The 12,785-nt window shown below is 43.3% G+C and overlaps 1 protein-coding gene across 18 annotated transcripts in view; it reads left to right on the top strand.

Annotated features, from left to right (window-relative positions):
• The window catches only part of LOC129179575 (calcium/calmodulin-dependent protein kinase type II subunit beta), a 73,723-nt gene that overhangs the window by 37,772 nt on the left and 23,166 nt on the right, over positions 1–12,785 (top strand). For 6 of the 18 annotated variants that reach the window (XM_054772989.1, XM_054772988.1, XM_054772985.1 and 3 more), the window contains exon 13: positions 12,334–12,371. In XM_054772989.1, coding sequence (XP_054628964.1) covers positions 12,334–12,371 — 38 coding nt within the window. Of the gene's footprint in view, positions 1–3,892; positions 3,983–12,333; positions 12,372–12,785 lie in introns of all 18 variants that reach the window. The other 12 variants (XM_054772975.1, XM_054772979.1, XM_054772978.1 and 9 more) reach the window with 3 other exon arrangements.

Raw genomic sequence — 12,785 nt, 5'->3', positions numbered from 1 at the left:
TCCTTATCTTGAAAGTACTACAGTCAGTGTACAGCTGAAAATGAGTCAACACAGCAGATATTGTCTAGTAACACAAGCGGCTAGCAAGATGATGGTGGTCTGGAGCTGCAAGAGTGCTGCTGGGACTAGGGAAGTTGCAGTTCATTGAAGGAAACATGAATTCCACCGTGGACTGTACGCCTCGCAGTGAACATGTCCAAAATTGTGTCGTGGGTGTGAATATTTAGTGCGAGCACCGGTGTTGTCTAGCACGGCCTTAATCCTGCTTGAGGACACCCCACAGGTGCTCGATTGGATTCAGGTGTCCATCACCTTCACCTTCCTCAGCAGGTGTGTTCGGGCCACGTGGCTCGTCCTTTTCCCCATGTCGCAGTGTCACTTTTCCTCTCCGTGAACCGCAGCTCCCCCAGTGCCGGCAGCACTTGTGCAGCCCCAGACAGTGATGCACCCACCACCATGCTTGACTGTAGGCAAGACGCAATTATCTTGCTACTCACTCTAAAATGGGTTATTTTGAAAGCCAAAACAGCCATTTTTAAACACGATGAAAGTGGAACATGTTTATTTCAAATAAATAACAAAAAATAACTTTCTAAATAAATAATAAACAGTTGTCAATGAGGTCTACTGTGGCTAATCCTGCAGCTAAACTATTTCATAGTTGTAAGAAAGCCCACAATTTACCATGTTTTGTGTTGTTTCTGCTCCACTGATAATGTTTAGGTTTGAGCGTTGTTTTGTCCCACTGTGTTCGGCTGTCAGTGAATGCACCGCAGTAGTGTGACGCTGCGTTAGTTGAAACGTCTTTCTTATGACTTCTCCGACGCTGTACAGGCAGATGTACCTTTCCTCTCCTTCCTTGCGCCTCATCCTAGTTTTCCTAAGTTAATGCTGTGCGTGAATGCATAAAGGTGAGGTTTTAATTCAATTGTTAGATCTGTGTGAGCTCTATTGTACACTTTTGTTCAGTGTAACTCTTGTGTTCATTAATGCTAACATTAGCATTCAAGCTAACTGTATAGTGATTTATTATATTAATAAGCATCATATTGACTTAATTTCCTTATTGAGTTCTGTATTTGATGTGCCTTTGGCTAATCATTATGTTTATGTGTAATATTAGTTACAGTCATTTCCTGTTTATTTCTTCAGTGACATTTTGTATCTTTGTATATTGTTACAGTACCACAGCATAAAGCCTTATAAAGACCACAGTTTACCAGTGCTTGCTGCCGCTTATTGACCAAATCCACCAAACAGAGGACAACTTGCCGTGTTCTTTGACTTGAACACACATCTATACCTTTGACCGCTCCAAACCAGTGCATCCTTGGAGACATCTCAACACCCTGAGAACCCTCTCTGTTTCAATAGTGGCGCGTCACGCTTTTCCACAAACTTGCGTTTCCAGGTCACGTGATTGTTGTTAGCAACAACAGTGTTGCTAACAGTGTTGTTAAGTGGATAATGCATAATGCAGTGGCGTGAAAAAGTGTTTGCCCCCTTCCTCATTTCTTATTTTTTGCATGTTTGTCACACTTGAATGTTTCAGATCATCAAACAAATTTAAATATCAGTCAATGACAACACAACTGAACACAAAATGCAGCTTTTAAATTAAACTTTTTATTATTAAGGGAGAAAAAAATCCAAAGCTACATGGCCATGTGTGAAAAAGAGAATCATAGCAACAGTAAAATATGGTGGTGGTAGTGTGATGTTCTTCAGGACCTGGAAGACTTGCTGTGATGAATGGAAGCATGAATTCTGCTGAAGGAGAATGTCCGGCCATCTGTTGGTGACCTCAAGCTGATAGCCACTTGGGTTCTGCAGCAGGACAATGATCCAAAACACACCAGCAAGTCCACCTCTGAATGGATGAAGACTTTGGAGTGGTCTAGTCCAAGTCCTGACCTGAATCCTATTGAGATGCTGTGGCATGACCTTAAAAAGGAAAAGCCCCCAATGTGACTGAATGACAACAATTCTGTTAAATTCCTCCCCAGCGCTGGAAGAGACTCATTGCAAGTTATCACAAACGCTTGATTGCAGTTGTTGCTGCTCAGGGGGGCCCAACCACTTATTAGCTTTGGGGGGAAATCACTTTTTCACACAGGGCCAGGGTTTTTTCTCCCTTAATAGTAAAACGTTTTACGTAAAAACTGCATAAAGTTTTCAGTTGTGTTGTCATTGACTAATGTTTACATTTCTTTGATGATCTGAAACATTTAAGTGTGACAAGCATGCAAAAAAAAAAAAAAGACATCGGGAATGGGGCAAACACTTTTTCAGACCACTGATGTCCAACAGTGGCAACAACAACCGGCGCCGCTGAATGCTAACAACTTTTGGCACTACATGGAAGCCCAGTTCTGACTAACACAGTAGGTGACAAACTTATATTTCCACGTAGTGGCCGCGCTGGACCTCCACTTTGTCTCATATCATAGAAACTGCATGACATGCAATTTTAGTGGTTTTGTGACGTTTTACAGCGTGGTATACCTTGAATACGTGCCAAGTTGCCAGCTAATTAGACAATGTTGGCCGTGTATTGACTCGTTTTCAGCTCATAGTACATCTAAACTGCGGTACAAGCTGTACACTGACTACTCTACTCTATAAAGTATATCCATTTCTATAATCGTGTCCCTTGACAAGCTCCTGCATGTGTAACTCTATCCACTGCCTCAACACACAGCTTTGCTTTCACGATTGTGGTCAGTGAAGTGTCAGATGCTAATAGATGGCTCAGGTGGGCAAGTTGAACCGATGTGCAAACGTTGCGTATTCTGTCTTTGTGCCTTTTGTGTTTTTTTGTGTCCTGCTGCTGCTGTGTCACACTGTAACACACACACACACACACACAAGGCCATTCTCAATCCCTGTTTTTTTCTCTCCGTTCCGCAGGAAGTGTGAGGTCATCAGGTGAATGAGTCAGAGAGAGAGAGAAGAACTTTTGACACATTTCGAAGGAAACTGTAGCACATTCATGTGAAAGACATCCGTGTTTTATACAACAGCCGACTTTATTTAATGGTAAATGAGTCATACATTATACAAACCTGAATCACGGCGCTGACGCTTCCGTGCGTTACACAAGGCGTACCTAATAAATTGGCAAGTGAATGCTCACTTGGCCGAGCAGTGCAGACACGACCATGATAGGTGAATTTTCGGGAAGTAGGATTCAATGTTAAGAGTTAGAGCATAGAAGACCTTTTAAAAATGGTTTTAACATTCTTAGATCCGTGTAGACACCAAAAACACCCCCATAGCCCCCAAGATACTCGTATTACATAATATACTGTAGTAGACGTGATAAGCAATAAGACATAACTCATTAGGTTCCTTGTTGTTGTAGTAGTATCTCACTACCACGTATTTTATCTTTAGACATGTTTGATGTCATTTATTTCTTTTTATTTCATGTATTATTTTCTATATTTAAATTTATCTTTTATTTTTTCTTAAATGCATTTTCTTTCAGATTTTTTTTCATTCAATTTGTTACATTTTTCTTATTTTTGTATTTGTAAATTGAAAGTGATTTATGTTCATAAAGATTAGAAGACGTGTTGGGACAAGAGCTAAAAGTAGCGCCTCTCTTTCTCTCTCTGACGTCGTCCTCTGATGACCCTTGAGTTTGACAGATGTCCTCTGCGTCTCACTCAAACGCTGGCACTGCTGTGTGAGTGGACATGCCTCCTCCAAACTAACCAGTCCTCTCTGTCCCTGCCTCTTTGTGTCCCCCCTCCTTTCCACTACTTCCTTTCACACACTCTCTGCCCCGCCTTTTTTACACTTCCTGTTGCTCCATCCTCCGTCCGCCCATCCACGCCATGTAATCCTCTCTCTCCCATGTGTGCTCGGGTATCGGACGGGCCGACAGTGGGCAGCAGGCAGACCACCGCTCCAGCCTCTGTCGCTGCGGCCACGGTGGCTGCGTCCGCCGGCACCACCGCAGGGCTGGTGGAACAAGGTAGCATGGCGGCTCGACCTTGGGGCATGACGCCCATCTGCCCGTGGCTCCCACCCCCTCCTTCTCTATCTGCTCTTTGCTCATCTTCTTCTTCCTCCTCCTCTTCTCCTTCCCTTCTCAGCATGGGAGCTCAGAGCATGATGGCTGATCGTGTCGCCCTCAATACTTCACATCTTCATCAGCCTTAGCTGGCTTTCCATCTTGCGGGTCGGGTGGGCACGCTGTTAAATTATAAATCCATCTTTAAGCTTGCGCTTGGCGGAGGTAATAATAACAAACATAGCAGCTTCAGAAGGGCCTTTGCATGCTGGCACTCAGGCCCCAAAAAACACAAAGATAGCCAAAGCCAACACCGACTGCTCTGAACAGGGTTGTTCAGAAGGGATTGTAGGGGGTCCTGTTCATCCGAGAAAATGCTAGGGGAAAAAGGTTTTGTCACTTTGCATTTGAAAATGTGGAGGTTTATGGGAGTTAGCATAAAAGTTAGCCGATCCCAAAACCGTCTGCTCTGAACAGGCCTGTTTCGAGGGGCTTTTAAATTGGGCTGTAAATCTATTACAGCTGTGTTATTAAGGCACTAATCTGTGGTAAAAAAAAATTGCAAACATGTGACCTTTTAGGGCCGAAAGGGTGCCAGTTCCCCTTTGTTATTCTGAAGTGGGAAAAAAAGTGCTTGGTGGGAAGGCGGCGTTGATGAAATCAAGTGGAAGAAGTCCCAAAGGAGACTGTACTTCCTGAGAAGACTGAGGAAATTTGGCATGTCCACCACAATCCTGAGTTGCTTCTACAGATGCACTATGGAAAGTGTCCTTACCGCCTCCATCACTGTTTGGTACGGTAACTGTACAACACGTGATAGGAAGGCACTCCAGCGGGTGATCAAGACCTCACAGAACATTGTTGGGGCAGCCCTCCCCTCACTGCAAGACATTTATAAAACTAGAGTCCTACGAAGAACACACAACCTCATCAAGGACAGGGTGAACATGTTTATTTATTTATTTGTATTAATGTCTCTTCTGTTGTTGTTGCTTAATTTATTGGTATTTATGTTTCTTATGTTCTTATTCTTTTTCTTGTGTCTTCTTTCTTTCTTTTCTTGGGAGAATGAACAGAATAAGAATGTCATTGCATAGTAGAACTGCTGTTTTACTATGCATATGACAATAAAACTCTTCAATCTTGAATCTTGAATCTGAAGTGCACTCTGAGTTGGAAGCATTTTCAAATAATGGATGGAAGGCCAGCTACTCATCATCACTTGGGTCCATGTGTCGCCTTCTGCTCTGATTGGACGCCATGCTCACTCCCCCATCACATCATCATCCTCCTCCTCACTGGACACTGCCTCAGAGCATGGCTTGGACCCATGTGGAGTGCCGATATCTCCTCCTTCCTCCATCCTTTGGTCATTCTCTTTCTTTCTCATCATCCCAGACCTTCCTTCCTTTTTCCTTTCCTTGTACTTCCCTTCCTCTGTCTAACAAAAGATGCTTGGATGTTTAAGGATGCCTGAGAGCTGTTGGTGAATGCTGCATGGGGGGGGCACTGGACCGGTGCATGCGCTGCAGCACGGGGGACTGGAAGAGGAGGCGGGGGTGTTGTGGTGGTGGTGCATGGTCAGCACTGCTGAAGATGCGAGGCTGGGCCGGTTCTCGCCCACTGAAGTCAGATGAAAGTTGGAAATGTGCGGCGCCGCTTTAATTAGCAACGCGCTAGTTCCGTCTCCCGGGGCCCCATACCCTCGCGTTACGTAATGGACTGTTCATATTCGGTCATAATAAACATGAAATGTCTATTTCATGTTAATTTTTTCAATCATGTTCCCCGCACGTGCAGAATAAAAAATAATTGCCTTAACGCAAACAGCAAAATGAATTGAACGTGACTTTTTCATTGAACTCACGCAATCTGCGTAAAGTATTGATGTTAGCCTCAAATTGAATGCGATGGCGACCGCAGGCCTCTCATGGAACAACAGGCGCCGCACAGCAACAAAAGCGGTCCTGGCTGCTCAGCACAACATGACTGTAACGCTAATCAGCAGCTGCCATAAGTCGTTATGTGAGGAGACCCGCCTCCCAGGCGCATGGCGTCAGTCCCTTCGGCATCAGAGTGAGCTGCCACTCGTCTTCGAGGGACGGATAGTAGAATTTTTTTATGATACACCCTTTGATGACCGCTGAGCATTATTTAGTTTTTTAGTTTTACTATGCAGAGGTTATCTTTGTTCTGCACTCGTTTGACAGTTACTGTAAGACGCAGCAAACTTTCCTTGATTTCCGCTCCACTGAAAGCTACGCGGCTGTCCTATGTCATCACAGGACGACTGGTTTTGCTATACAGCGGTACATTCTTACAACAGTTGAGAATAAGTCGAAAAGTGCAAGACAGAAAGCCTCCTTTTCCGCTTTCTTTGCCGCTACTGCTTTAATTATGCAGCAGCTTTACACTTTTACAACAGTTAAAAATAATTTTTACAAAGCAAAACATACCAAGCCTCCTTTTATTGTACAGCAGTAAGCTTTTACGTGTTAACAACAGTTAAGATTCATGTTTAAAAAGCGCAACATAGCAAGTCTCCCTTTGCGCTTCCTTAAACGCTACACCGACATTGTGCGTCATCAAAAGGACAACTACTTTTATGATAAAGCGGTACGCGTTTCACACTTTAAAAACAGTTAAGAATGATTTTTTTTAAAAGCGCAGCATAGCAAGCCTCCTTTTACACTTCCTTGGACGTCACACGGCTGCCACGCCCCCTCAAAGGACATACTGTAGGTCAGATCAGGGGTCACCAACGTTTTTTCTTGTGAGAGCTACTTTTAGGAAATGAAAATGGCCGCAAGCTACTCATTTTCATAGGAAATGATTTTCATACCTTATTCCAACCCAAACAAATCAAATATGCTTGTTTTACCAAAACATTCACAAAATGCTGGTGTCCACAACTCACATCTTATGTTTCACAATACTTTTCTTTCAAGTGTTCTCACATGATTAACTGAAAACCTGAACGAAAAGCAGGCCTGCAGGCGCCTCATGTGGTCGTGGGGGCTACCTGGTGCCCGCGGGCACCACGTTGGTGACCCCTGCTGTAGATACTTATCGTCATTTTTGTAGTTTTATTATTATTTTGGGGGGTTTTATTACTCAGTGGTTAAATAAATAAATATATATATATATATGTGTGTGTACACAGTATCCTCACTCAGTATCCTGAGGGAAACTAGATGGTTCGATTAGTCTCTTGCCCGTATACCCAGGTCGTACGACCGATTTGCAGGACCGCTGCGGGCCTCCACCAGAGTTTCCTCTGGTTTCGCCCTGCCCAGGCATAGTTCACCACCTTTTGGGTGTAGAGTGTAAAAAAAATAATAATAATAAATAAATATTTTTTACACTACACAAATGAGACTTGAACACGGCTCAAGTGTTTTTTTTAGCATCCCCAGCTGGGCTCCAATCAAACATTTATAGCGGGCTGCCTCCCCCTATCAGGCGCTGTCTTGCATGTTCACCCTCGCAAATAGACTCACCCTCTCCATGCCTACAAAAAAAAAACCTTTCCCTGCACTACTTTTAACCTGGGGGCCAAAGCTCGGCAGGAAGCCACGCCCATCCTCGCCTCTCACCCAGCAGCGCTTTAACAGGACGTTGATGAGCTTTTCTTTTGTTTAATTTTCTTCCTCCTCTCTCTTCTTGCTTCATGTGTCATTTGTGGCAAGGTAAGGAGCACCCCTGGCGTCCCCCCCAATGCCAACTTTTGTTTTTTTTTCAGGTTCCTGAAGAGAATCCGAGACGTTACTGCTGTTGCTCCTCTTTCTCTTGTCTTTCACATCATGTCAAACTGCCAGAGCAGAACCTAACACTGCTGTAACTGCATGTATGTCCACAGCCACCTTGGATGGAGCCTCTGGAATAACAAGAAAACATCCGCACCTTCATTCCACTCTTGCATGCTGTCTTTAACACTGTATGGACTAAAGTATTGGGACATTTGCCAAAAACAGGAAGTAAAAATGTCAACATCTATCTATACTGCTCAAAAAAAATGAGAGGAACACTTAAAAAACACATCAGATGTAAACTGGGGGAAAAATGATGTTGAATATGTTTCCTGATAATAAGTGGGTGATGTATTAGTAACAAAATGATGCCACATCATTTGATAGAAATGAAAATGATCACCCTATAGAGGGGGGAAATCAAAGACACCCCAAAAATGAAAGTGAAAAAATGATGCAGCACACTGGTCCATTTAGCTAAAATGTCATTGTAGCAACTCAAAATGATTCTCAGTAGTTTGTGTGGCCCCCACGTGCTTGTACGCATGCCTGACAACGTGGGGGCATGCTCCTAATGACACTACGGATGGACTAATACATCACCCACTTATTATCAGGAAAGATATTTTGAGAGAGTAAGTGGACGGCCTCATAGGCTTTTGATAAAGGGACAAGCCTCCTTCCTCATAGACATGACACCGAAACGAAAGCAGGCTTTGCTACACATCTTAAAATAGGCTAACCTAGCATGATGTTGCTGTTAAAAATGTGAGTGTAATGTTAGCAATTTAGCTTCCAAAGCTCCACTTTTTTGTTATACGTTAATATTTTAACGTATAACAACAATGTAATGGATTTAAACCTCAGGGGTCCCTTTAATTTACTTCCCTTTGAGATCCAGAGAGAACAAAAAAGTCCTCTCCCAAAAACTGCTATAAAAACCTTTTTTTTCTCCTTTTTTCCCTCAGTTTTTTTTAATCAACTTCAGTCCGAATCAAAAACATTTTTAAATGTTTTCTAACCCTTCAAAGGATTTGGAATTTGCCCATCATCCACAATCCTTATGTGAAACATGAACACATATTTCTTTCCCTTTTCTGTGTGTTCTAAAAAGAGAAAATGAGTTCTGAGCCAGCTAACATTGCTCGTCATGGGAGGCACCTCTTTGACAACATGTTGTGGTTTTATATAGTGTTAAGTTGCTGTGTGATGAATTTAGTGCTGTGAGTAAAGTGTTCTTGGTAAGATGACACTATGAGTCAGGCTGTTATGTTGTTTTACTGTTATACTGTGTTCCCTCGTTTATCGCGGGGGATAGGTTCCCAAAATGGCCCCAATAAGTGAAATCCAGGAAGTAGACAGTTTTATTTGTTTACAATGATTATATATGTTTTACGGCTGTAGCATCCCTCACAGTACACTTTATACACTTTTCTCAGACAGGCATGAACATTTTCTCACGTTTCTCTCTTGTTTAAACTCTCACAAAGTCCAAATTCCGTTTAGTGATCACTCTACTAGGTTGCACACAAGGAATTATTAAGTGACTTCACACGTATACAGCGTTTTTGTATCCTTGTTGAAACGTATTGCTCCTGCCGTCATACTACTCCTTCAGCTTCTTCTTCTTCTCTTGTTTATCTGCGGTTAGCAAGCAGCTCACACGGTTAGCTAGCGACTATTGACCACAACAGGAAACGGTGCAAAGAAGATTGATTGACGGTGATCGACAGCCAGTCAGGGCGCAGAACACAATGGGCGGGTTCTCCCTTAGCCAATAAGGACCGTTGTTGTCATGAACATGGGTATACAACACCCTCTACTGGTTGCAATAGCAGACACATGCAACAGAGCACCGATAGATCGCTCTAATACACCCCAAGGATGCAGAACACAATGCACGTTCGTACGCTGTTAAAAAAAATTGCACTTAAAAAAGTCCACGAAAGATAAACGGCGAAGTAGTGAGGGAACACCGTACGTAATGACCTCCTGCCATTTCCAGTGGCTTGGCAAGCTCGTTGCGACTGCACTGATAGCTCGTGATTGGCTTCTGCCAAAGACAGAGCTACCGTTTCCTCACTGACTCGCAAGCGGCACCGTATTTCAACAATGAGTAGTAGTTCTGAATTAAAGGAGATGTCACGAGATGAGGATGTAGCCACAAATTAGACTAATTAGCCACAGTGTTCAATGCTTAAGAAAAAAGTAGCGGCTTATACACCGGACTTTACGGTATGTTTAAAATTTGCCCCCAGTAGCTGGTTGACCTATGAACTAATTGGAATTCTAGGATTTTTCATTCTATATGGAGTAATAGAACTAAAATGATGAGCAAAAAGTATAATGAGTGGCGTTTGGCCACACCTGTCACCAACTCAGAAAAGCTAACCTACCCTGCGATTGATTAACAATTGATTGAAGAGATCAGTCTCAATACATTTGTCCACGTGGTATTTTTTTCATCATTTATGTGGAAAATGAATCATGAATGACTGGATTATTGTTGTTTTTCAAATATTCATTGGAAGAAGATGAGTTGTATGAAGCAGAATAATGCGGCCTGTGTGCCATCACTTGTGACAATGGTGCCTCTGCTGGTTGCAGCCAAGTACTGCATTCCATTGTGCTTCAATACCTTAGTGGGGCTTCTTTTTGTCATTCAGAGCTTGTACTAACAAAAAAACCCTCGCAATTCTGACAATTGATACCTCATAATCAAGGGACCACTTTTTTTTTTTTTTACAGGAAGAAATGCGTGAATAGCCGATTGCTGGAAATGAAAATATGTACAAAGCAGATTGATGAGCGGTGGGGAAAAAGGCAAAGCAGCAGGGAGAAGAATCTTTTATGTAACATGACTGGCTGCTGATGTGATTGTGTGTGACTGAACTTGAAAATGCACTTTAAAAAAAAAGTCACTGGAAATGACGACTAGAGAGAGAGAGAGAGAGAGAGAGGCAATGGAAGGGATTTTAAAAGTCAGCTTTATTCCTCAGACCCACTTGAGCATTAGGTACACTTGCACAATGTGATTGTCCCAGTACGCGTTTCCATAGCATAGACATGATGTATCGATAAAACATCATCATTGCGGCCTGTTGAGCTTCCGGATGCTCTTTTTAAAAATGCCCATAAGTCTTGGGCTAAGGAAATGATTCCGATGACCAACGGGGACAGTTGGCTCAACTGGGGAAAAAAAACAGATGCATGCGCTCGGGCAGCGCAGCCTTCGTCCCGTCAGTCAACACTTACTGAGGCGTTTGGTCGGCAAATTATTACAACAATTATTGTTCCAATGATACTTTCAATTACAGTCTAGTAGTACAACATTTTGTCCAAAGTTGGGGCCCTGCTGTGTTGCCTGTGATATTATTTTTTGGAACGAACAAAAAACCCCAAAGTTTGAACCCATAAATGTGAAGGATTGACCTGAAATTTCTCACACAGCTCCATGTGCTCTCCAATAACACCCACCGTGACTTCAAGATGTTTAGCCCAATGACCACGAAATTTGGCGCACACCTTTTAGAGGACTGACAAGCACGTGTTTAAAATTTGAGCTAGATTGGTTTAAAAAAAAAAAAAAAAGCAAAGCAAGCAAGCAAAATGTCCAGCTGTCCGTAAGTCATTGACTGTTTGTCTCGTGATTAGTAAACTTTGAGGATGGTTCCAACATTGCGCCCTCGCTCTTTTGCGTTTTTTCTAAAGTTCAGATATTTTGTTTAGTGAAAAATATTGTTAGTAAAAAAAATTGCATTTATTCTTGGCCTAAATTAAGCATTTTCGAGCATAAAAATAGCTAAACAAACTAAAATCCAAGTGCGAGACAGAAGACTCACTGTATTTGTGAATGTAGTGTTCTACATTGGCCACTAGGTGTCAGTAATGGTTCAGTGAGACAAGCAGCAGACCAGAGCAGGCATTTATTGCAGGTTGAAATGATCTCACAACAGGCACAGTAATAACATCATCATCCTAATAAGACGGGCTACAGTTGGGGCCGTAACCCACAATAAGCTAAAACTCCACTCTGAACCTCTGGTGTCACTTCCTGTCCTCCACACATCTGTCCGCCACCACTAAGGTCCCCCAGGGACACATTTACTGTGACACACGCAAGCAGGAGTTTTATTCACGTCTTAAAAGCTGCCATTCCGATACATTGATGAGACAATAGCCACAGCAGGAAGTACGCGTGCGAGTGGATGTTATCTTATTTACGTCTAATATGGCTGATTTTCTCAGATGATATCGACTATATTGGGTGATACAAATGAAAAGGTGACTATAGGGGTGTTATGTCATGTCTAGAGGGCTCTCATAGTGTTAAAAATGTATTTAGATGCACTTTAAGCAGGTTTTCTATGAGAGTTTTCCATTTATTAACATTGACGACGTATGCTAGCATGTGCTCCAATGCATTTTGAGCGCAGCCCACGGGGGGGCACAAATGTGGCTTTTATGGCAGCCCTAAAGCAACGTGACGGCTACATAGTGGACACGCTGGTACGCAACATTCCTTCCAGTCTCTCACTGTCATTGCTGTGCTTGTCTTTGCAGCAGCCAAGACTTTGCTCAACAAGAAGGCCGATGTCAAGGTAAGGTCATCCCCTCCTGCTTCTTTCTCTCGTTTGTTTAGCCGTATTTACTGTATGTATGCGTGTGAGCGCATTCTCCATCTTTGATTCCCTCATCTCTAAAGCTGTCGTCTGTCCTCCTCCCGCTCACCCCATCTGGTCCTTAACCCCCTCCCAATTCCCCAAAGAAGATCTCCACACGTCCCACGCTCGTCCTCGTGCACGCACGGCGCGCTCGCACTCCCCTCATGGGCCGAGCGTGGGGTGTGCGACACCCGCTGCGCGGCACACAAATGAGTTTGAAACGGCGTGGAGCGCGTGGGTGTGTGAGCGCACTTCCACGTGCGTCGGCGTGGGTGTGCACTTGAGCCTCCTCTTCCTCCCCAGTCACTGCAGCGGGGAATGTGACTCCGCTTCCAGGAATAGATGCCAAGT

This window comes from Dunckerocampus dactyliophorus, chromosome 4, assembly GCF_027744805.1.
Source record: "Dunckerocampus dactyliophorus isolate RoL2022-P2 chromosome 4, RoL_Ddac_1.1, whole genome shotgun sequence".
Lineage (NCBI taxonomy): Eukaryota > Metazoa > Chordata > Actinopteri > Syngnathiformes > Syngnathidae > Dunckerocampus > Dunckerocampus dactyliophorus.
The sequence above is the reverse complement of the archived record's forward strand: the minus strand, read 5'-3'. Positions and strand labels throughout refer to the sequence as shown.